The sequence below is a fragment of the Gigantopelta aegis genome, chromosome 4, assembly GCF_016097555.1.
Source record: "Gigantopelta aegis isolate Gae_Host chromosome 4, Gae_host_genome, whole genome shotgun sequence".
Classification (NCBI taxonomy): domain Eukaryota; kingdom Metazoa; phylum Mollusca; class Gastropoda; order Neomphalida; family Peltospiridae; genus Gigantopelta; species Gigantopelta aegis.
In genome coordinates, this window is record NC_054702.1 from 15,050,972 (window position 1) to 15,077,006 (window position 26,035).

Sequence of the window (26,035 nt, forward strand, 5' to 3'; positions counted from 1 at the left end):
AGGTAGGCATTATGCTTATTTCTAGATCTGCCTTGTTATGATAATAAAGTATCTTACTGTGTATACTGACGGTTTCCTCCAGTTATTACAGAGGTAGGCATTATGTTCGTTTCTCCATCTGTCTTGTTATGATAATAAATATCTTACTGTGTATACTGACGGTTTCCTCCAGTTATTACAGAGGTAGGCATTATGTTCGTTTCTCCATCAGTCTTGTTATGATAATAAATATCTTACCGTGTACACTGACGGTTTCCTCCAGTTATTACAGAGGTAGGCATTATGTTCGTTTCTCCATCAGTCTTGTTATGATAATAAATATCTTACCGTGTACACTGACGGTTTCCTCCAGTTATTACAGAGGTAGGCATTATGTTCGTTTCTCCATCAGTCTTGTTATGATATTAAAGTATCTTACTGTGTACACTGACGGTTTCCTCCAGTTATTACAGAGGTAGGCATTATGCTCATTTCTAGCTCAGTCTTGTTATGATATTAAAGTAATTTAAATTTTAGCACTTTCCATTTAGTAAAAGTTAAGAAGATTTTTTTATTTTTTTATATATCTTATGTATACTACATAATACTACATGGTGGCCATTAGGTATACTTATCTACCAAGATGTTGTTAAAATGGAGATAACAATCAAAAACAAGTTGGATTATTGTTTAGTCAATAAGTTGTAAGGTAAATGAAAAATGTGTAATATTCTACTTTAAACATATTTTTAAAACACAAGATTAAAAGAAGTTCAAATGTCTTTTCAAGCTAAAACTTATTCATGTCCTTGCAGTTGCACAATTAACTTGTATATGACAAGCAGATACCAGTATTGATAGTGTTAATTTCATTTAAAGGTTTAGCTTTGATGTCTAGGTCATCACCATGAAGTGGCCAATCAAACTGTCATGTCCTATCAAAAGGGTGCACAGTACTGTCTCTAATGGATATCTAAAAAATTAAGTTTACAAAACATATTTAGTGTTTGGCATGTGTTTTTATTCGTCAATCCTAATATCTCATGCTATAATAAACAGTTTTTCTTGTTTTAGCATTGATCTTCAAGACTATGAAAACCTTGGAGTGGCTAACAGTTTTAAGAACCTGGTGATGATGTTTCCGATCTCATCCTTTATGTCGCTGCCCCCGGGTCACTTCCAGGCGTTCATTGACTGCATGACTCGATTAACCTGTTCACTGGGGAGACAAGCCGCTCTTGAGGAATTGGTTAGTCATTACTTTGTATACGTTAACCTAACCTCTCATCAAGTTAAATATAGCAGGACAGAGACAGTGTTTTTTATCACCACAACCGGACATGATCAGCTATAGCTTGAATGCAGAAGAAGAAATCTAGCTGGCCCTCAAACAGCTTTTTGTGATGTAATACATGTATACATACTGCATATGTGTCATGACTCAAAATAGTGGTAGCATCTTACTGGTTGTATTGCACTGGTCATTTTAATGTATATAGTTAAACCTGTCTAAACTAGATCCTGAACAAACCAGAATCCTGCCAAAACCTGCCAAGTTTCATGGTCCCAAATTTTCTAAATTCTATAATACAATCCTCTAAACACCGGATCCTGTCTAAATCACATAAATATTAGGTCTCTTGTGTAATCTGGTTTAGACAGGTCTTGTTGCATATATATATATACTCTTCAAAAGAAGAAACGCAAAACCACATTGTCGTAACATTTGGAGAATTGATTTAATTATTGAATGGTGAGTCCGATAATTACCAAATGTTGCAGGATTGTTCACAATTCACTCTAGTCCATTGTGAGTAAGTGATAGGACACACCACCAAGGTCAAGGTCATCTGGAGTCAATACCGGGTGTGGCCTCCGCGTGTGTTGACAACTGCCTGGCACCGCCTGCCCATTGAAGCAACCAGAGTACGGATGACGTCCCGGGGGATGGTGGCCCACTCGGCCTGCAAGGCTGCTGCCAGCTCGGGCAGGGTCTGGGGCTGTGGTTGTCGCTGTCGGAGGCGTCGGTCCAACTCGTCCCATAGATGCTCAATTGGGTTCAAATCCGGTGATATCGATGGCCAAGGAAGGACATTAATGTTGTTGTTCTGTAGGAAAGCCGTTGTGAGACGTGCTGTGTGAGGCCTGGCGTTGTCATGTTGGAACACTGCGTTGGCGTTGGCCATAACTGGAACGATGTGTGGCCGGAGGATCTGGTCAATGTAGCCCTGTGCATTCAGGTTGCCCTGCACGTGGACCAGGTCAGTTCTGCCAGTGTGTGAGATGGCTGCCCACACCATGACACTACCCCCGCCGAATCTGTCCACTTCCTGCACGCAGTTTGCCGCATAACGTTCACCACGACGCCTATACACGCGACATCTTCCATCATGACGTCGGAGCAGAAATCGGGACTCGTCACTGAACCACACCTGTCTCCATCGCAGTTGAGGCCATTGTCGATGAATCTGGCACCACTGCAGTCGGAGTCGACGGTGTTGTGGTGTTAAGATGACACCTCGAACTGGACGTCTGGCACGAATTCCTACCTCACGTAGGCGGTTCCGTACGGTCTGGTCGGATATCCTGCGCAAACCTGGTATTGCTGCGGCTGTGGAGGTGGCAGTAGTCAATCGTTCCCGAAGGTGGCGTACCCGGATGTAGCGGTCCTGCCCGGGGGTAGTGACCCGTGGTCGACCGGATCTAGGGAGGTCACGTGTTGATCCATGTTGCTGGTAACGGCCCCACAGTCTGGAGATGGTGCTTGGGGACACATGGAATGCCTTGGCAACAGCCGTTCTGGATTCGCCTGCGTCTAGTCGGCCGATGGCATTGTTTCTCTGCGGTTCACTGAGACGTGGCATGTCCTGGATTGTCAACTGTCGGCCAGATACAGAGGCCAGGCAAGCGAACACCCTGCACTTTTATACTGTCGGTGTTCATGTTGCACGTGCAGACAACGCACGTGCAGTGGTGACATGGTTTGCACGTGGCTGCGTGTTTGCGAATATTCACATTTTGGAACTTTATTGTACAGTAGCTGCGTTTTATCGAATGTAACCGTGGGAATGTGTCTGGGACATGCAATGACCTTATATTCACAAAGCATGAACCGGTAGGAAACATAAAATCGGAGTTATAACCCATTTGTACCCTTTTGCGTTTCTTTTTTTGAAGAGTATATATATATATCCTTTATGACGTCAAAATTTTCCATGGTTGAATAAACGTAAAAGAAAACCACGTACTCCTGTTGTGTTAAGGCAAAGGTTGATGAGTTTATGTTGTTTGTAAATAGTACACATTTCAGATGTAAATACTAATTAATAAAAATAGGCTAATTTATAAATTTTATGCCATTTCTTTTAACATTAGCTAAACTTTCGTTGTTGAGTATATATAAATAAAAATATTTATAACAATTGTAGAATATCAAAGGACAAAAATGGCTATAATAGTGCTCAACACTCGAAAATATAAGAAAATAAGAATTCAGCACACTAGATAAGTAAATATAGAAGAAAAATGTATTTATTTTAATTCCACTAACGTTTTCAGTTCCAGTGAACTTCTTTAGGTGGACAATTAGTTTTTTTAAAGTATTAAAAAATTGCCCGCCTGAAGAAATTTATTGTGTTGGAAAAGTAAACATTTTTCTAAAATTTATGGTTGACCATTGTAATATAGATACTATTTGTTACCAGGTGAACCGCGACGAGACAATCCACATGGAGGGGTATGAGAAGATGCTGGAGACTTGGATGCAGCTGGTGCCCGACTTGAATCAGATGCCGGCCGGCGCGTTGAAACCTCATGCCACCGAGGTGTTCAACTCCTATGTACAGTGTCACATCAGCGCTCCCGACGGGGTCAGGACCGCGGTGCGTAGTGTGGGAATAAATCACCGGGAAGGAGATTTAAAAAAAAAAATTAAACTGATTTCAGCTTCTTTTGTTTTTAAATTATATAATTTTCTGTTAAATTATGTTTAACAAATGGAAAAGATTTGTGTTTTTTTAAAAGCACGTACTCTGCCCCATTATCCATTAAAGAATTTATTTTCAATAATTTCAAAGAAAAATTTGTTTTGTTTAATGTTACCACTAGAGCACATTGATTTATTAATTATTGGCTGTTGAATGTCAAACATTTGATAATTATGACATATATAGTCTTAGAGAGAAAATCCGCTACTTTTACCATTAGTAGCAAGGGATCTTTTATATGCACCATCCCACAGACAGGATAGCATGCATGGCCTTTGATATACCAGTCGTGTTTCACTGGCTGGAACGAGAAATAGCCCATTGGGCTCACCAATGGGGATCGATCCCAGATGAACTGTGCATGAAGCAAGCACTTTACCACTGGGCTATGTTCTGCCCCTAATTTCAAAGTATTGAAAATTAAAATATTCTACTTTTATGAAGGTTAAAAAACAATTCATTATGTAGCCTGTTGTAAAAGAAGTCGCAACAGAAAGTTACAAGAGATTAGAAATAGCTCCAATAATGTATTATGATCTAAAATGGTTTACAAACATTTGAATGGTTATTTTATCCTTTTTATTTTTAAATAATTAATTTTTAAAAAGTTACTAGAAACTGATTTTTTCCAATGATTTTTGACAAGAATGTGTCACTTGTGTTTGTAGACGTCTTGCAGTGGCACCGACGATGACGAAGAGATTGATGAGATAGAAGAAGACGACCGTGACAGGTTTCAGGATCAGCTGTGCTGTGTCGGGACGCTCGGTCGACTGATTCCAGAACACAGCATTCCTCTTCTCGCCAAGTAAGAAATAAAACTGAGGATGTCTTCTCACCTCAGGAAACATTTAGTTTTCAAAAGTTTGATTAGCAACAGTCATGAATTTTAAATTTGATTAGTAACTAGTTTTTAATGTTTTAGAATTGGGTAGCAACCTCTCAAATTTGCGTAGAGAATCACTTTGCAATACTGAAGAAAATGTTCCCTGCACACAGCAAGATTATAATGTTAATGATGCAGGCCTGTAGGAGCCAGGGGGGTAGGGTTGGGGGGACTGCCCTATCCACTCGAGGACAAAAATGTACTTTTGTTTTACCAAATCAAAATAAATAAAGGTAAAAATATTGCTTGTGCTCCCCTCCCCCTGCTCCGTTGGTCTTGTTTAATTACATCACTAGAGCACATTGATTACTAGATGTTAAACATTTGATCATTATGACACACACTAGTAATCTTCGAAGGAAACCTGCTTCATTTCTTGTCTTGCCTTAGTGAAGTCAAAAGGTGAGATGTAGGTTTTGCTTATCCAATTTTTATGGTGGCAGCCAAGACATTGACCATTGCATTTAGCTCCAGAGTTAAGTTTTCATGTTTTTAAGTCCATTCCTTCACAAAATATAAATTAAGTTCCATGAAAATGTGGTTATATGTGCATCTGTGAAGTTCATCACAATGCATGTTTAAAAACAAAAATATGTACTTTTAAAAAAAATTCTAAGAACTAGATTAATCCTGAATGTTACATCACAAATTAGTTCTTTATTCACTGTAGGTGAATTGCTGAATTCTTGACTATCAGCAGAAAGGGATATTTCATGTATGCATTTTTGCACAAAGCCTTTGATTTAACAGTCATGTCCATATTATGGCATCATTTACGTAGACAAAATACAAAGACAACATTGTTACTATGGTTTTAATAAACTTGTGTGTTAATTGCATACAATATTCATGTTTGTTGTTATGTTTATAATACTTTGTAACACTTCATTTTAGAATGTTAAAATGGACAATAATAAATTTTTATCTGATCTAGATTAGTGCATATAGCCGAAAGGTATCTCAGAAATATGACAGTAAGAAAGCTGGCCTAATCTAAATGGATAAATAATTTTAAAAATAGAAAATTAATTTTAAAAATAAGAAGAGATTCAGACATTGTAATATCGTTACGTTATTTTGATATTCACAGAAATTTTTTGAAAATTCTTAAAAAAAGGGTCCTGAAAAATACATTTCAAAAGTCATGAGAAGTCATGAACTGTGTCACTTACTTTGACTTACCAGAGTTGCAGCAGCAGAGATCGTCCATCAGTTTACATGATTCAACTATTGACATGTCTACCTCGTCATTGTCCATGAAGATATTCACTGGCTTGTTTTATCTTCACTTAAAGAGTTCTAGAAGATCGTGTGAGCAGACTACACGGCCAGTTACAGCGCTTCCAGCAGCAGAGATCGTCCATCGGTTTACACGATGCAACAATTGACATGTCCATCCTCACCGTTCTCCACGAAGATATTCACTGGCTTATCCTAGCCGCAGGTAGGATACACTGATTTACAGTTATTGGCACTGACTCGTGTAAAATACACTGATTTACAGTTAATGGTTCTGACTCTGGTAGGATACACTGATTTACAGTTAATGGGTCTGACTCGGGTAAAATACACTGATTTACAGTTAATGGTTCTGACTCGGGTAGGATACACTGATTTACAGTTAATGGTTCTGACTCGGGTAGGATACACTAATTTACAGTTAATGGTTCTGACTTGGGTAGGATACACTGATTTACAGTTAATGGTTCTGACTCGGGTAGGATACACTGATTTACAGTTAATTGGTCTAACTGGTAGGATATACTGATTTATAGTTAATTTACAATTTAGTTTATTAGCAATATTTTACAGAAATATTTTCCATTTTATAATACTGTGGGGCCTTTGGTCTATTTCTCATTCCAGCCAGAGAATCACGACTGGTATATCAAAGTCCGTGGTATGTCTGTTGGATGGTGCATGTAAATGATCCCTTGCTACTAATGGAAAAATGTAGTGGGTTTCATCTCTAATACTATACGCCAAAATGACCAAATGTTTGACACCCAGTAGCTGATAATGACATTCAATAGCTGATGATTAACAAGAAAATGTGCTCTAGTGGTGTTGTTAAACAAAATAAACCTTTGACTTTCATTTTATAAGAAATATGTTAAAAATAAAATACTAACTACTGAAACAATGAGTTGGTTTACATTGTTAAAACAAACCAAAGATTTGTTTAATTTTTTTAATTCTCTTTGCAGCCCATGTACTTACAGAAGAATCAGAAGGAGAAACGCCCATGATTCCCTCCGAAATAATGGAATATTCCATCAGTCAGTCCACAAATATAAATATTCATACGACTTTAAAAGTATTAGCTTCTCCTGGTGAATGGATGAGCAGTATACCGGGCAGCGAACAGTGTACAGACAATGTTGTCAGGTATTTAACATGTTTCTTATATTCACAAACACAAAACATAACAATTGGTTTGTTAACATGCGTGGTATACCGGGCAGCGAACAGTGTACAGACAATGTTGTCAGGTATTTAACATGTTTCTTATATTCACAAACACAAAACATAACAATTGGTTTGTTAACATGCGTGGTATACCGGGCAGCGAACAGTGTACAGACAATGTTGTCAGGTATTTAACATGTTTCTTATATTCACAAACACAAAACATAACAATTGGTTTGTTAACATGCGTGGTATACCGGGCAGCGAACAGTGTACAGACAATGTTGTCAGGTATTTAACATGTTTCTTATATTCACAAACACAAAACATAACAATTGGTTTGTTAACATGAGTGGTATATAGGGCAGTGAACAGTGTACAGACAATGTTGTCGGGTATTTAACATGTTTCTTATATTCACAAACACAAAACATAACAATTGGTTTGTTAACATGAGTGGTATATAGGGCAGTGAACAGTGTACAGACAATGTTGTCAGGTATTTAACATGTTTCTTATATTCACAAACACAAAACATAACAATTGGTTTGTTAACATGAGTGGTATATAGGGCAGTGAACAGTGTACAGACAATGTTGTCGGGTATTTAACATGTTTCTTATATTCACAAACACAAAACATAACAATTGGTTTGTTAACATGAGTGGTATATAGGGCAGTGAACAGTGTACAGACAATGTTGTCGGGTATTTAACATGTTTCTTATATTCACAAACACAAAACATAACAATTGGTTTGTTAACATGAGTGGTATATCGGGCAATGAACAGTTTACAGACAATGTTGTCAGGTATTTAACATGTTTCTTATATTCACAAACACAAAACATAACAATTGGTTTGTTAACATGCGTGGTATATCGGGCAATGAACAGTGTACAGACAATGTTGTCAGGTATTTAACATGTTTCTTATATTCACAAACACAAAACATAACAATTGGTTTGTTAACATGAGTGGTATATCGGGCAATGAACAGTGTACAGACAATGTTGTCAGGTATTTAACATGTTTCTTATATTCACAAACACAAAACATAACAATTGGTTTGTTAACATGAGTGGTATACCGGGCAGCGAACAGTGTACAGACAATGTTGTCAGGTATTTAACATGTTTCTTATATTCACAAACACAAAACATAACAATTGGTTTGTTAACATGAGTGGTATATCGGGCAATGAACAGTGTACAGACAATGTTGTCGGGTATTTAACATGTTTCTTATATTCACAAACACAAAACATAACAATTGGTTTGTTAACATGAGTGGTATATCGGGCAATGAACAGTGTACAGACAATGTTGTTAGGTATTTAACATGTTTCTTATATTCACAAACACAAAACATAACAATTGGTTTGTTAACATGAGTGGTATATCGGGCAATGAACAGTGTACAGACAATGTTGTCAGGTACCATTAAAAATAGTTCTTATATACACAAACACAGAACATAATAGTAGGTCAATTATGATGTTTCGGTAATAATTAAAGTGTACATTTCTGATGAACTTTCGGAAAGATAACAAAAGAATATTTGTTGAGTAACTCCTCTGCATATTTTAAACTACAATTATTTGATGATTTGATGTCTAACATATGGTTATTTTGTCATTTGGTTGATTTTTATCCTAGCAAGAAAACCCTTTGGCGTCATGTAAGCTTACTTCTCTAATAGCAAAGAATCTTTTATATGCACTTTTCTGTAGACAGGACAGTACATACCACTACCTTTGAATGACTCGTCATGAGGCATGCTTGGAATGGGGGGTGGGGGGGGGTGGAACCTGAGTCCATGGAGGGTGTTTGATCCTGTAACCCACTGAGTGAGCATTCTGTCACTGATCTTATAACATGGCTTACCTCTAGGTTTAGGACCATAGTCGGGATCAGTGGTCCAAGTAGCAGGTTTCCTCTATCTTGATCCAGTGTTACAATAATCATATGTTTAAAATGTGTTTTGGTGTCTTCAGTCAAATTGTTTTTATAAGTGATTCGCTGTTTCGTTCTGTGTTATTTCCATGTGTTTACTGGTAGTCGTGCCTTGTGCATTGATCTCGGCCGTGTTAAGTCAGATTGTTTTTATAGTTTATTCTCTAATTGTGTTAATTCAGATTATTTTTGTAGATGATTCTCTAATTGTGTTAAGTCAAATTATTTTTGTAGATGATTCTCTAATTGTGTTAAGTCAAATTGTTTTTGTAGATGATTCTCTAATTGTGTTAAGTCAGATTGTTTTTATATAGATTATTCTCTAATTGTGTTGTCAGATTGTTTTTATAGATTATTCTCTAATTGTGTTGTCAGATTGTTTTTATAGATGATTCTCTAATTGTGTTGTCAGATTGTTTTTATAGATGATTCTCTAATTGTGTTGTCAGATTGTTTTTATAGATTATTCTCTAATTGTGTTGTCAGATTGTTTTTATAGATTATTCTCTAATTGTGTTGTCAGATTGTTTTTATAGATGATTCTCTAATTGTGTTAAGTCAGATTGTTTTTATAGATTGTTCTCTAATTGTGTTAAGTCAGATTGTTTTTATAGATGATTCTCTAATTGTGTTGTCAGATTGTTTTTATAGATGATTCTCTAATTGTGTTGTCAGATTGTTTTTATAGATGATTCTCTAATTGTGTTGTCAGATTGTTTTTATAGATTATTCTCTAATTGTGTTAAGTCAGATTGTTTTTATAGATGATTCTCTAATTGTGTTGTCAGATTGTTTTTATAGATGATTCTCTAATTGTGTTGTCAGATTGTTTTTATAGATTATTCTCTAATTGTGTTAAGTCAGATTGTTTTTATAGATTATTCTCTAATTGTGTTAAGTCAGATTGTTTTTATAGATGATTCTCTAATTGTGTTGTCAGATTGTTTTTATAGATGATTCTCTAATTGTGTTGTCAGATTGTTTTTATAGATGATTCTCTAATTGTGTTAAGTCAAATTGTTTTTATAGATGATTCTCTAATTGTTTTACCCTGTGTTATTTCTATGTGTTTCATGCCTTGTAGATTGATCTCAGCGGTGTTTCGGCTGTGTGAGGTGGAGACGAGGGCGGTGAACGTCAAACTCACCGACTGCCTCAGTCCGCAGGTTGGCAGGACCGCCATGTGGTTCCTCAGCAGATGGGCAAGAGTCTACTTGTTACCCGACGAAAACTTTTACTCACAGGTACGGTGCTGACAGTATTTCTTCTTTTTTCGTGTATTGTTTATATTTACATTTTATGTAATATATAATGGAAACAAACATCCATAGCATTATTAGCAGTAATTGCTTGCTTACAAACATTTTATGATTTCAGATATCTTGCAAGTGGATTATGTTGTCTTCCAAGTAGTATATTTAAAAATGATTATATATGTGCTAAAGTGAGAAGTGAAAGACCATATGCTGAACCAGTGTTAAAACAGTTCCTTTATCATTTTAGCTGAAACAGTCGTTGACATAATTTTTAAGAGCTCTGTTGTGTGAACTTCATTTTAGCATGCAGTGTGCCTTTAATTTAATTACATTGTGGATATGCTGCACGCTGCTGTTAGTATGATGTCTAAATGTATAAAAAGGATGAATCCATGACATCATTCCTGCACAAACATGAAACGATTAAGCAATTCGATTTCCAGTTAATATAAACCATCAGTGTGAAGATAGGTGATGCTGAATATTCTTGTATTACAGATCAGCATGGCTCTGTCGGCCGCGTTTGGTCGTGATACAGAGGGAGCACAGTGGACGATCGGGTTTCTTCTTCAAAAAGTCATCTCCAATCTGACAGTGTGGAGTGCGGAGGAGAAATTCATGGAAGACACACTGCAGCTGTTAGTGGCGCTGGTGGATCACAAAACCAGGTGCTGAGAATCAGACACTTTATTTGTCGTGTTTGGCGCATTCATTCCCATAAATTGTTTTTGGATGTAGCACAGTGGTAAAGTATTTGGTTTAGGATCGATCACTGTTAGTAGGTCCATTGTGCTATTTCTCATTCCAGCCAGTGCTCCACATCTGGTGTAACAAAGGCATTGGTCCGAGGGATCCCTTGTTGCTAAATGAGACGAGCAGCTCTTGGTGTGACAGCAGCATGTTTCCTCTCTAATTATATCTGTGAACCGTAACCATATGTCTGACTTCATATAATCAAAATTAAAATATGTTGAGTGCATTGTTAAATAAAACTTTTCTTTCTATCTGGTAAAATTATTTGCCATGTTCACTTTTGTGTACATAGAGAATGAATGAATGAATGAATGGATGGACGGACGAATATTTAATGACACCCCAGCACAGAAATACACATTGACTATTTTGTGTCGGTACATAGAGAAATCTGAACATGATGAAAATAGTGACATTAATGTTTAATTATGTTAGCATCTGGTAAGAAGTGCTGATAGATATTTATTGTACTCTGGTCATTTTTTATTTTATATAAGATATAAGATGTCCAAATTCTAATATGGAATTTTATTAGTTTTTCTTAGCAGACTATGAGGCAGAAAGTTCATATGAGATGAGAGTGGTCGAAGGATCTTTAACCCTCTTTTTGTCATACCACAACTTCTACATTAAAGGTGGTGGAATGTACTGCCCTGTGTGTTGGAAAATAAAAGATCTCTTGCTGCTTTTCAGTAGTAGTAACCCATGTGGTAGCAGTAGATTTGCATTATCTGTAAACAAGGTATCAAAATAATCATATGTTGGACACCAGATAGCCATATTTTAAAATGTGCTGAATGGTCAAGAAATATTTCTTTCTTTTCCATTTCAGTTAATATTAAAATCTATGGTATGTGGTGTCCTGTCATTCATGGAACATGCATATTAAAGATCCTTTACTGCTGGTTGAAAGGAATAGTGTATGGCAGCAGCAGGTTTCCTCTTTCAAACACTAGACCTGATAACCCTGATTAAACCATGAGCTTTTAATATGATTGGATTTTTCAGAGCCTCTTATGTAGTGAAAAGTGATCTCTTGTGGAACTTGGCGAAGATGGAAGCTACCAATGACAGCACGGTTTCAGTCCTCACGTCCACATGTCGTCGTTTGCTCACTAAAGCTCTAGTCTTGGCGGGGTCGGGCTTCAACGACTCGACTCTACGGGAAGAGTACTGGAAAATTGTAAGTGTAATATACTTTGCAAGTACGATCCCTAGATAACTTAGCAACCTAAACATTAACACTATCACTAATTTTTAAAACATAGAATTCAAATATTCCATGCCCCTGAGTAAATCCAACAGCCCATTTCATTCAAACTGATGAGGTTATTGATAAATAACATTTCAAGAAATTCAAGATAATATGAATAATACATTGCAGTTTAGACAAATTCTGTGGATTTGGTTACAGTCTTTCCATCTAATACTGTGTAATTGGTTTGACATCCAATTGCCAACTTATTTTTTGAGCTGGGGTGTCATTAAAAAAATTCATTCATTCATTCTTCCTTTTATTCATTCACTTCTCCATAAATCTTCCTATTTTCAGTTCATTTATGCTGTCTGGTTATATATCACTAAAAAACATAATTTTGCTAAATTTCTAAATTAGCATGATTTGTCATTCTTGTCTGAATAGAATTTGCTTTATACAGAACACGCTTTTTAATGATACTTGGACTTTAATGTAAAGTGTACATATACTTACCTTTGTTTATCACCCAATAGCTGATATTTTTATGTTCTTGGAATGCCATTAAACAATCCATTTATTCATTCACTCACTCACTCACTCACTCACTCACTCACTCACTCACTCACTCACTCACTCACTCACTCATTCATTAGTATAGTCTATGAATTTGAAAAGTTGCGCAGAATAATAAATGATTCTCTTTAATGTTTTTTCCGTCAGGTTCTCCAGTCGATTCATGACAGGTTTTATTCTCTAGTCTGCAACAAGAACTTCACAAAGTTGCGCCACACGGGCGAGGTGAAGGAGGACGTCATCGTGCTGCTGGAGACCCTGCTCGGCATCGCGGAAGGGTCAAGGGTCGACAATCTCGACCGGATGTTCCTCTTTCTCTCCCCACTGCTGGCCGAGAGCGTCAAACTTCTGGGTACGGATTCATTTAGATTTGTTGTCACACTTATGTCCAGTTGCTGTCCCACATTCGACCAATGGCCATGCCAGAGATAGGGTGTGGGAGAGAGACGTGCCTGAACCTTAATTGGAAAGAGGCATGTTAATGGAGTTTACGAGTATGAGTGTCCAGTTAAGGTTCATGGAGCAAAGGTTTGAAATTGACAAGTAGCAAAAGGCAAAGTACATAATCATGCTTTTTGCCAGAAAATAATGCAAGGGTATGTAATAAAAACAAAACATGTAAGTGCCCCTACTAGGTGGTAATGGGTTTGAAATCTTTTGAAATTGGACATTACATTTCATGTACTTTGATGAATTTTAAACAGCATTTCTTTTACTATAATATTTCTGAAAATTTTAAAAATGTATTTATTAATTTCCAAGATTTTAGGGCAAGTAATTTTACCCCTCGTACCCTCTGACAGAAACCCTGATAATGTGTTTTCGGAAAGTTAGTTTCACAAGCAGCTTTTGCTTTCCATCTTACAGAAGTGTTGACATTTGGACAACCAATATTAAATTAAGATATCCTAAAAATGAAAAAGAGAGAGAAAATTATTAGTTTACAGTTTTATAAAATTATTTATCAGTTTATCAGTACAAGCAGTCTAGAACAGCTTCTGAGTTGAATTTGTAACATTTGCATCCAGATTGCTTCCCAATTCACAAGATGAATTTTTCTCCTTAATGCTGTCTGTGACACACCCCTTACAGAGACTGTCCTGAGTTCGTTAAACAGCTTTTAAACAGTTTCACTGTATAATGTGTGATGTGCTTTTGATATTTTCTGTCTTGCAGATGTGTACCACAGTTACGAAGATGTTGTGCCGCTTATTCTTGAACTCTTCTCGGAAGTTGTCAACAGACACCTGTGCTATCTTGGAGAGGTAAGCATGGCTGGTAGAGCATTTTTGTTGTTGTTTTTATACGCCCATCTCCTACTTTTCACGGTCTACTGCACATAACAGTAAATCCTTGTTCAGACCATATCTTGCATACAGATGCATACAGGACCATCAAACTTGACATGTAGGAACAACTTGGGATTGCGGTGTGTCATGTTCTATTACTAGATTACTGTGACCTACTTTTCACAGTCAACTGCACATAACAGTAAATCCTTGTCCGGACCATATTTTGCATGTAGATGCATACAGGACCATCAAACCTCACATGTAGGAACAACTAAGAATGGTGGTTGGTCTAAAACAAACTGTTCATCTATCCCATTGCAAACATTTCACATAATTAGAATTGAATCATACCCGTAACATAGTCATTAATATAGATATGGTTTTCCATCTAACTCCTGATGGGCGTATCATGTACCTCACCGGTACTCTTGTTTTTATAAAACAAATTAGAAATAATCTATTGTATTTGAATGTTGATAACTGATTTTGAACCTTAATGTTTACTTGGTAAGATTTGAATATTTCAGGTTGCAGAGTGTCTGACAAATATCACAAGATTAGATTTGAAAACATTACTGCGCCAGACTAAATGTAGAACAGAAATACTATGCGATGATGCAGGTACCTTTTTAAAACGAATATGTTTATATTTCAGACAAAGTCTCAAAAACTCTATGATCTCTGTCTGTCGGTGATCCAGATGTACTCCAAACACAACTCAGGTACAGTCTTCAGTAAAATAATTTATAGAAAACTGTTATGGCATTGAGATAGATAGAGTGAGAGGAAGAGAGAAAGGGAAAGTGGGGAGACAGTGTGAGATTGTGCGTTTGTTGTGTGAGAGAGACAAAGATTGGGGGGAGGGAGGGAGAAGGAAGGTGAATGTGTGTTTGTCGTGTGGATGGAATTACATATATACAAACAGTACATGAGTGGAAGTTGGTGGTGTGCATTAAATTGGTGATGGGGCACAGTGAATCAAGGATCCCCTGTATGTCAAGAGGTATAATCGGTTTTAACAAATTATTTTGTATTTTATATTTTTGTGTTATTTCCTATGCTTCAGCATCCACTAGCCATTGTTTTGTTTGTTTCAGGGAAGCGTGTGATGGAGTTCAGTGATGAAGAAGAGAACAAGTACAACGACATCCTCATTGTCATGGAACTGTTGACCAATCTCCTGTCAAAGGACTTCATTGATTTTGGAGAATCAGGTGACCTTTATAGCTGTAGTCTCTGCTATATTTCTAATAGTTAAGCAGTTAGAATAGATTATCAACTTGTGGGTTTCTTCTGAGACATGCCATTCATCAATTTCCTTTAGACCTTTTTTACAATTTAGGTCACATTCAGCAAGGAAATGTTTTATTTAATGATGCACTCGAACACATTCTATTTACGGTTATATGGCATCGGACATATGGAAGGAAGGAAGGAAATGATTTATTTAACGACACACTCAACCCATTTAATTACGGTTATATGGCGTTGGACATATGGTTAAGGACCACACAGATATTGAGAGAGGAAACCTGCTGTAGCCACTTCATGGGCTACTCTTTTCTATTAGCAGCAAGGGATATTTTATATGCACCATCCCACAGACAGGATATTACATACCACAGCCTTTGTTACACCAGTTGTGGAGCACTGGCTGGAACGAGAAATAGCCCAATGGGTCCACCGACGGGGATCGATCCTAGACTGACTGCACATCAAGCGAATGCTTTACCACTGGGCTACGTCCCACCCCTGTCACATTCAGATGTATGTTTAGTGAAATAGACAACCTCTGGTGGGATGATGGCACAATGAAATGTCATTGCTGACTTCCCATGTGAAGTACCGCATGCACCTGTAATGCATGAAGAACAATATTTTGTTCTGAATTTGATTCTACATCTTACTGCCAATTTACTTTTTCAATTTTTGCTTTGAGTTTTATATTAACTTTTTGCACTTAACTCAAACTGTTTAACATCAGGAAACTTTGATCATAGTTGAACCTGTGAAGGTTACTAGATGCATGTTAAGCAAATTCAGTAGAATTGTTGTTTTATGTTTTTAAAAACCCCCCAGTAATTTGTGTGTGTTTACAATGACCGTGATGTGTGTATGTTTACATTGACAGTGATTTCTGTATGTTTACAATGACAGTGATTTCTGTGTGTTTACAATGATAGTGATTTCTGTGTTTACAATGACGGTGATTTCTGTGCATTTACAATGACAGTGATTTCTCTGTGTTTACAATGACAGTTATTTCTCTGTGTGTACAATGACTGTGATCTGTGCGTTTACAATAACCGTGATCTGTGTGTTTCAGAAGAGGGAGTTCCGCAAGGCGGAGGTCAGATGTCTGCAGCTGATGTCGTTCTCTATGGTCTAAATATCATTGTGCCTTTAATGAATGAAGAATTGCTCAAGGTACTGATCTTCACTTTCTATCACCTCTCTAACAAACAAGTGATCGTACATTCTGATTTGCATTAAATAATACTAATTATAAGTGCTAAGGCCTGAAACAAAGAAATTAGTTATCAAGTATTTTATCGAATTTTTAGCTTTTTAAAGATCATTTCAGTGTGATTTTATATTAGTATCACCTCCCTGATTATACAGTAATATACTGCCTGTGATTTCAGTTCCCGTCACTGTGCTCGCAGTATTTCAAGCTGGTGTCGTTCCTGGGCGAGGTCCACCCCGACAAGTTCACCAGTCTTCCAGCCGACCTCTTCAAGACTCTGATGGGATCCGTGGAGCTTGGGCTGTCCATGTATCCTTGACAACACTCAGAAAGAGAGGAATAGCTGTTTAACAACACCTTTAACAACTCTTAAAATATTGATATATGCACTAGGAAAATATGTTTATTTTGACACTTAGTTTAACTAGTGAGAGAAAATAGCTGTTTATTTGTCCACTTGATATCTGTGGTAAACGAGCATGAAGAGAAACAAAGGATCTTGTATGTGCTCGTTCCCACAGACAGGAAAGCACATACTATGACGTTTGCTATTCCAGATGTGGGGAATTGTTCAGGAGGTACAAAACTCCAAGGATCTTGTATGTGCATGTTCCCACAGACAGGAAAGCACATACTATGACGTTTGCTATTCCAGATGTGGTGAATTGTTCAGGAGGTACAAAACTCCAAGGATCTGGTATGTGCACGTTCCCACAAACAAGAAAGCACATACTATGACGTTTGCTATTCCAGATGTGGTGAATTGTTCAGGAGGTACAAAACTCCAAGGGATCGACTAATATGAATCGGTCCTATGACCTAGGTGAACTATTATCCTATCTTAACACAACACTGTAATTAAAATAATATTTATTACCAATAATACTATTCATATCTGGAATGGTCAACATGCAAATAATTATATTTGGGGGGTTTTCTCTAACTTTTTCAGATATACTCAAAAAGATTAATTAAGGGTCAGTAAATTTTTTGATAATTAATTGCTGGAGTTGTATTATTTTAGCAAGTTATGATCACTTCTAAACATTGTTTCAGTAAAATCTAACCTGGGATGCACGTAAAGATCTCGCACGTGTTGGGTTTTTTCATGAAGTTATAAAAGAATACAAAAATGCACATATGGCTAACACTCGTTACATGTTGGTTCCTTACGATGGTCATTTTGTTCACTCTATATTGTTGTTTAAATCATTAAGTTTAAGAACATCTTGCAACAGAAGAAGCTGTATTTGTTTTTACCACATCTAATTTTGTGGAGTGTATATTAAGTGTGGTCCCAATATGACAGTTGAGGGTGGGACGTAGCTCAGTGGTACTGCGCTCACTTGATGTGCGGTCGGTATAGGATCGATCCCCGTCGGTGGGCCCATTGGGCTATTACTCGTTCCAGCCAACTAGTATATCAAGGCTGTGGTATGTGCTGTTCTGTCTGTGGAAAAGTGCATATAAAAGATCCCTTTCTGCATTAGGAAAAATGTAGCGGGTTTCCTCTGATGACTACTTGTCAGAATTACCAAATGTTTGATATCCAATAGCCGATGATTAATTAATCAATGTGCTCCAGTGGTGTTGTTAAACAAAACAAACTTTAATATGACAGTTGTATCCACCATGATTCACTTTCTCACAAGTCTGATTTGGTTGTATTATTAGCTGTTATTTGTCTTGGCTGTATTAGGTTTGTTGATCTTTCTTTTTCTGATATTGTTCGTCTCTTGGTTGGATCTCTTTGAATTAGAAGCCTAACTGTTTGTAATTTTGTCTGTCCATATTCCTTAACCATGTGCAGATTTGGACCGGACATCACCAAGATGTGTTTGGAGATCATTGCCTCGCTGGCCTCGCACATCTTCCAGACGAACATCACTCACAGCTACCTCCTGGCAGCCTTGTCACACTTTCTCAAGGTAAGGATAGAATTCCCTAGTAGAAGGGGTAGTGGTAAAGTGCTCGCTTGATGCGCGGTCAGTTTGGGATCGATCCCCATCAGTGGGCCCATTGGGCTATTTCTTGTTCCAGATAGTGCACCACGACTGGTATATCAAAGGCCGTGGTATGTGCTATCCTGGCTGTGGGATGGTGCGTATAAAAGATCCGTTGTTGCTAATCAAAAAGAGTAGCCCATTAAGTGGCGACAGTGGGTTTCCTCTCTCTATATCTGTGTAGTCCTCGACCATATGTCCGACGTCATATAACCATAAATAAAATGTGTTGAGTGCTTCGTTAAATAAAACATTTTTCCTTCCTTCCTTCCTTAACCATATGTCTGACGTCATATAACCGTCAATAAAATGTGTTCAGTGTGTCGTTAAATAAAACATTGACTTCCTTCTTCAGCTGGTATTCCACATGCTGCTGTTGGAGAGTTTTGACATGGACCTGCTCGAGACGGCCAGCTGCACATTCTTCTGTCTCATCTGCTGTCACCAGGTTCGTCTTACCCAGTACGGAGCCACTGCGTTGCCTACATACATTCCATTGCTCAATGGTCCATACAGTGTTGTCATTAAGCCAAGACAGCAGCATCCATTTAGTAAATTATTGATGCAGTTACTAACTTATGGGTGTGAAGATTTAATAAAGTCCTTTTGTAAAAATAACCGAACATTTTTTTTTTTCACTTATAGAAACAGAATATGAATGGATGTCTTTTTTGTTACGTAAATTAAAAATTAAAAAATCAAGGTTTGGTTGGTTCTTTTTGGGTTTTTTCTATAGATTTTTCAACAAATTATTGTGTTTCTACTAGTAGATGAATTTTTTTTAATTCATATTTTTACAGGCATGTTATTCAAGGTATATTTTAAAATTCATATTTTTACAGGCATGTTATTCGAGGTATATTTTAAAATTCATATTTTTACAGGCATGTTATTCAAGGTATATTTTAAAATTCAGATATAATTTGAGGCATTGTGCTACTTGACACCGTTATTTTAATATAGAGAGTAAAAATCAGTTTGTATCAATATTTCAGGATCAGTACCGAGACCTTGTGAACCAGCTCCTACAGAACCAGATGGAACCGGATTACAAGCAGCGTCTGCTCGAAGCTTTCAATAACCTGACTCCGCCCACACTGAACATGACAATAAACCGACACAGCAAGATCACTTTTATGCACAACTTCGACCAGTTTCTCATCAACGTCCGTGCTTTTCTCTGTGTCAAGTGATGCAGTGGAACACACACGACATATTATTTATTCTATTTTTATGATATTAAGATGCATTTTGTAGAACAAGTGCCTTCAGGCAATACAGTATACTCAGAGACATTCCATCCAGCCATCTCGTTAGGCAGTGGATTTCCTTGGGGTTTTCCACTGGTGGGCTTTCCATTGGCGTATGTCTCAGCTATCACATTATGCTACAGTTTATTGTGACAAATAAACACAGATTCGTAATCTTGTCGCTGCCAGTTTGGTGGTTGAACATGCATGAAGCTATTTTCTATTTGTACAAGTATTTTATATCAGTATATTTTAACACTGTTATTCAGTTCTCAAACTGAAAAGATTCCAAAGTTATAGTAACTTTTGTGACTATTAATTTATGGTTGTTTAAGAGGATTGTTTATAATTATGATTCAAAAAATCCTTAATGAGGGAAAGCTTAAGACTTGGAATAAATATTTTACTGATACTTTGTAAAAATTACTAAAATTGTTACAAGCAAAGAAGAATTATTGCACAAACTCCTGAGAGTACATTCCAAGGCACTGAACACATCACATGTGTAAAGTCTTTGAATCAACCAGGTTGTTTTCAAGACCATCTGTAAAGCAGATTAGGTGTGTAGAAGCCAGTAGATAAAGCACCAGTCCACTGATAGATGTATTTGAAATTTACTCATTTCAGCACATCTTAACCTAGTTAGTGATAGAACAGGTTAAAGTCTTACTGGTTAATGCTGGTTGCATGTGGTTTGGTATGTGGCGTGTGTAGGTGTGTGTATGTATTGTATGCTTGCAGGTTCATCAACCATTTGTTGTTGTTTATTAGTAACAGTCTCACATGTATAGACGAAACATTGTGGGTTGAATTTACAAATGGTTATTATCCCTTAGTCACGTGTAATTTCCCAAAGCTGACATGCATTCAATAATTTAGGATCATATTTTGTCCATTACAATAATTGCACATATCTAAAATAAATGCACGATGATGACCTTTTGTAGATTCAGCCCACTATGTGTCGCCTACGGTACTTAACATGTTTATAGTTTAAGTGGCATTCTCACTATTCAATTAATCATACTGACTAATAAGTATAAGGCTATAAAGTCATTCCGATTTAGATGGTCTCACAGTACGATTCAGTCGCGTGCGACTAATTGCATGATGAGAACGCCTCTGTATGAAGCACAAAGCTCAGTTGGCATGTAAACCTTTTTGTTTTACTTAATCGTGTAAATTTTAAGTATACTTTATGAGCATTAATCAATTTCTTGTAATTGGTATATTGTCTGTCCCTCAGTCCTTCCATGTACAGCTGTTTCACTAGAACTATATTTTATGATGTGTATACTCTATCCTCATTCAATATTCAGCCTGTTTAACGAGGAAGATTCAATTTTTTTGGTATTTTGACATAGAATATGTCAATGATTTAGGTTTTTTTTTGTTATTAAATATTTGGGTTTTAATTCCTGCTATATTCAACCTTGTGCTCCATTAATTCAAAATAGTTTATATATTTTATCAATTGTTGTTTTTAAAGACATTCTTTAGTTCACAAATTTCAACATTTTTTACAACAGTATGCAGTTTGTATGACGAAGGGGTTACTGCGAACATATGCTTGTAAACGAGCAAAAATTTTTGTTAAAAAAATGCTTTACAAAATCAGCATTTTTTATAAAATGCTTTTAGGTATGGTGTGGAGAGGGTTGTTAAAAAAACAACAAACAAAAAAAACATGACACTATTTGTGAATCTTCGTACTACCTTTTTTTATTTTCACTTAATTTTTTTGCTTATATCCAGTTATGATTCAAGCAAGCTGCTCTGGGCACATACACAATATCTTGGCTGTCTGCCCACTAAAATAGTCATGAGACTATACAGCTGCACCTGTTCCTCGATGTATATTCATTAATAGGGTAGATCTGGGTGTGGGGAGGGCGAGCTGTGGTATTCACCATCTCACCAAACTTTTAAAGTTTGCCAAAAATCCAGCATTTAATGGATGGATATGCCTATGATAATTATTCTTTGTATTTTAGTGTTGGAGATGAAATCATTGTGGTCGGCTGGGTTTTCCTATGTAATAATGCATGTTAGTTTAAATGAAATACAGTCAATTGATCATCAGTATATTTTTGATACATCAATGGTCAAAAAGATAAATTGACAGAATGTACTAGTAAAATCTTATGTCAAATAAAAATTATTGGTAACATTAGATTGGAGCTCTGGAAATGTAGTGTTGTAGCCGTGGGTTTTTTTTTTTTTTTTTTTAAATTGCATTCCCTTCAAAAACTTCTCCTGCCCATGATGAATCACATGCATTAGGGCTTAAAATAATGGGGGGGGGGGGGGGGGGGGGGGGGGGGGCAAGGCAGTACAAAACGAATCGGGCCACAGTAATACAGGGTCAACACTAGGTACAAATAGGACACTTATATAAAAAAGGGAATTGTTAAACATTTTCTGGGGTTACATCTCTCCCCTCCCCCCTCCCCATTGCCCCCCACTAAGTATAACCCTGTGCATTCTAGACTGTTCATTAAGATGGAATGTTTAGACCACACCTTCACTCTTTTTCCAATGTGTGGTTATTGAAATCATCTCATCGTTTTATGTGGCCTTACCTCAAGCAGTAATAATCATCATCATACGTGTTGCATCATTTTCTTCATGGCCGTCAGTCCAGTCTTTCACAGAAATCAAAAACGTTTTGTGGTGCTGTATAATTATATGTGAGTTTTTGTGCAAACAGTGCAATTAATTTTCTTTTTCTCTACACACAATGCAGAAAATTTGATATGTTATTATTTGTTTGTGTGTTGTATATTTCACAAAAAAATGCTGAATGGCGTGTGTGATTGTGTATTCTTTAATGAATTGTATTGTGAGCAATGCCTTAAAAGATTCCACGGAAACCCAATTTGTATAGACAAATAACTTGTATAGACAGATATGACGTGAGTAGGTGCTAACCCTTAAAACTCTTGGTGGGAGCTGGTACTGGTATGCGAACCCACTACCTACCAGCAAAAGGTTCAGTGATTAACCCACTAAATGACCAGTGTTGAAGACGTAACATGTCAAAAAGCATGGTGAGCTCTTTTTCTCATTAAGCCTAGCACACATGGCACATAAAATTGTTTTTCAAAAACAGAAACGTGTTTCATGTTTCAATCGCGTTCAAAACGAGTAACACGGTGAATGAAAACAAATATGTTTTGTTAAACAGTTGTGAAAAAAAAGAAAGAAGTTTTTTGGCAACACACACAAACAAAATCTTGAGTATAGTTAGGGTACAGTTATTACGGATGATAAACGTTTTATTTTATATTTATTTCCGTCCAGTTTAAGATACTGGTTTTGTACAAACAGCTATATTAAAAAAAATCAGCATTTGCAGGAACGTTTATAGCTCTGTATATTTACATGCAAAATAATTATGTACTTGTACATGCAAATTTCATGTCATGTTTTATGTGAATTTGTCAATAGAATGCTGCAATTCGCTTTTGAATGTAGTAATGTTTTAAGCTCTTTTTTAAAAGAATTTAATTAGAATTTATGCAATGGTGTGAAGTATGCATGATGGTGGTTGTTGTTGGGTTTGTGGGGTGTTTTTTTTTTTTTTGGGGGGGGGGGGGGTATATGTTTTTTAATTTATGTTCGAGTTATGTCCGAACCAGGTCTTGCATACATGACCATCAAACCTTACATATAGGAACAACTTGGGATGGTGGTGTGTCACATACAATTACTAAGTCACTGTGATACAAATAAATCAAATAATTTGTCTATATTCTGAAAATCTTGTTTAGCCTTTGAAGAAGTCAGGACAGTTTACTTTTCTGGATGGTTTACTCTCCCAGAATTGCAGATCAATAACATTTCCCTTTCTAATAAAGAACAATAACTTGATTAATCAGACAGCGCCTTCTCCAATGGATATATTATCATCAGTAGTTGGTCCAAAACAAACTCATCCATCTCATTCATTGCAAAACATTTGGCATAATTAGAATTGAATCATACCCGTAACATATTCATTAATATCTATGGTTTTCCATCGAACTCCTGACGGGTGTATCATGTACCTCACCGGTACTCTTGTTAACAGAGTTATGGCTCTTGAACTTAGGAGATACTAAAAACTAAAATTACAGGCCTTTTTGCCAATGCCTCAAGATATTGAACTAACATTTTATGTATAGCTTTATCATGTTCTATGACAGTATTACAGATCAAGTTTGACTTTCATGGCAACTTTAGGAGAGATCAAAATTTGTTTTCTATACTCTTTTTTTTGGCAATGTCTAAACTTCAGAAGATATTGAGATGAATTTTTTTTTTTATAGCTTTATCACATACTGTTAGAGATGAAATTTAACTTTGATAGCAATTTATGGCAGTTTTTACAGAGATATGGCTCTTGAATTTAGGGGCTATGAAAATTTATTCGGCCCAGTAGGGGAGATGTATTGCTTTATTGTTGAAATAAATAAAAACATCCTATGCCAAAACTACTTAGGCCAACTAGATCACAGGATCATAGAAGATAGAATAATAAACTTTTCTTTACATTGATTACAATTTAACGTCATACCATTGGTCCAGCCATAGCAACCTATGTTTGTTCATTTCTCAATGAACGTAAAAACTAATGTCAGCCTACATGATATCTGATGACGTTACTTTATATTGATAATTTGTCTTATTAGGCATTATTTAAGAATAAAAAATAATTCAAAATAAAAAATGAACTTTTAATGTTATTATTAGGTATGTTTCAAATTTAATTATAAGGATTGTCTGTTACTTCTTTATGTTCATCTGGTATGAAGAAAGAAAAATTAATAGTCAAACTTATGTGTGAACAGCTTTGCCGATTTACAGTTTGCAATTATTATTTTTCTGCTCTTGCCCCAGTGAAAGTAAATGGAATAAAAGACAATCCTTAATTTATTCCGCATGGGCCGACGTCATGGATTGTCCGTCTTGGATAGCTACGGATGGGAGATAAATGGTATCTAATAGTCACTTTCTGTGCGTCTTCAATACTTCTAGTCCCATGTCTTTGACAAGTAACACCAACAACCTGAGTTACATTTTTTAGCTGTACAGTTTGTTGGCGTGTACTTTTTTTTAAATTAATTTTTTTAGGTTTTTTTGTTATATGCACAGATGTGGTGTATGTGGAAATGACTATGCATGCAGGCAGTTGATCACTTTAACAATAAGGGTACTTATATATATATATTTTTTAATCACTGCAGTTAGGATGATAAATACACTAAGATTTTCGTCTGTTGGCTTTTTTTTTTTTTTTTTTTTTGTATGTATGTCAGGTCAGACATTAACAGAATAAAGTCATTGTTTTATTTTGCAATATTTGTTTTGTTATTTTATAGAAGTTTTCAGGGTGTGCAAATGATTCTGTCCACAACCCCTTTTACATTTGTTTGGGATGTAGCTCAGTGGTAAAGCACTCGCCGGGTGTGCAAATGATTCTAGTCCACAACCCCTTTTACGTTTGTTTGGGATATAGCTCAGTGGTAAAGCACTCGCCGGGTGTGCAAATGATTCTAGTCCACAACCCCTTTTACATTTGTTTGGGATATAGCTCAGTTGTAAAGCACTCGCCGGGTGTGCAAATGATTCTAGTCCACAACCCCTTTTACATTTGTTTGGGATATAGCTCCGTGGTAAAGCACTCGCCGGGTGTGCAAATGATTCTAGTCCACAACCCCTTTTACATTTGTTTGGGATATAGCTCAGTGGTAAAGCACTTGTCCCAGGTGTAGCTTGTTGCAGGGTCTGTGACCCTCTGGTCCAAATCCACCAGTTCTCTATGGCTGGTACGGTTCATGCATGGTATGTACTCATGTATAGACAAGTACATTCAAAAGATGGCTTGTTACCTGTTGGAAGGTAAACCTGGCTACAGTGGGTTTACTAAGTGCTGACATATCAATAGCTAGACACTATTGTGCTGTTAACAGATGAAACTTTTCCACATTTATCCAGAATTCCTGAATTTTAACAGTCTGTATAGTGTTTTTGGGTTTTCCGCCTTT

General features: G+C 36.5%; 1 protein-coding gene across 1 annotated transcript in view; it reads left to right on the top strand.

Moving 5' to 3' along the window:
• The window catches only part of LOC121372702 (exportin-4-like), a 35,213-nt gene extending 12,889 nt beyond the window's left edge, over positions 1-22,324 (top strand). Inside the window, exons 9-25 of the mRNA XM_041499171.1 lie at positions 1,054-1,228; positions 3,684-3,860; positions 4,634-4,773; positions 6,147-6,295; positions 7,059-7,239; positions 10,299-10,458; positions 10,969-11,138; positions 12,232-12,406; positions 13,142-13,346; positions 14,171-14,259; positions 14,942-15,008; positions 15,384-15,500; positions 16,613-16,713; positions 16,932-17,062; positions 18,564-18,681; positions 19,112-19,204; positions 19,752-22,324. Of these exons, the coding sequence (XP_041355105.1) occupies positions 1,054-1,228; positions 3,684-3,860; positions 4,634-4,773; positions 6,147-6,295; positions 7,059-7,239; positions 10,299-10,458; positions 10,969-11,138; positions 12,232-12,406; positions 13,142-13,346; positions 14,171-14,259; positions 14,942-15,008; positions 15,384-15,500; positions 16,613-16,713; positions 16,932-17,062; positions 18,564-18,681; positions 19,112-19,204; positions 19,752-19,949 (2,446 nt within the window). The 3' untranslated portion in view covers positions 19,950-22,324. The remainder of the gene's footprint in view (positions 1-1,053; positions 1,229-3,683; positions 3,861-4,633; positions 4,774-6,146; positions 6,296-7,058; positions 7,240-10,298; positions 10,459-10,968; positions 11,139-12,231; positions 12,407-13,141; positions 13,347-14,170; positions 14,260-14,941; positions 15,009-15,383; positions 15,501-16,612; positions 16,714-16,931; positions 17,063-18,563; positions 18,682-19,111; positions 19,205-19,751) is intronic.
• The last annotated feature ends 3,711 nt before the right edge of the window (positions 22,325-26,035 follow it).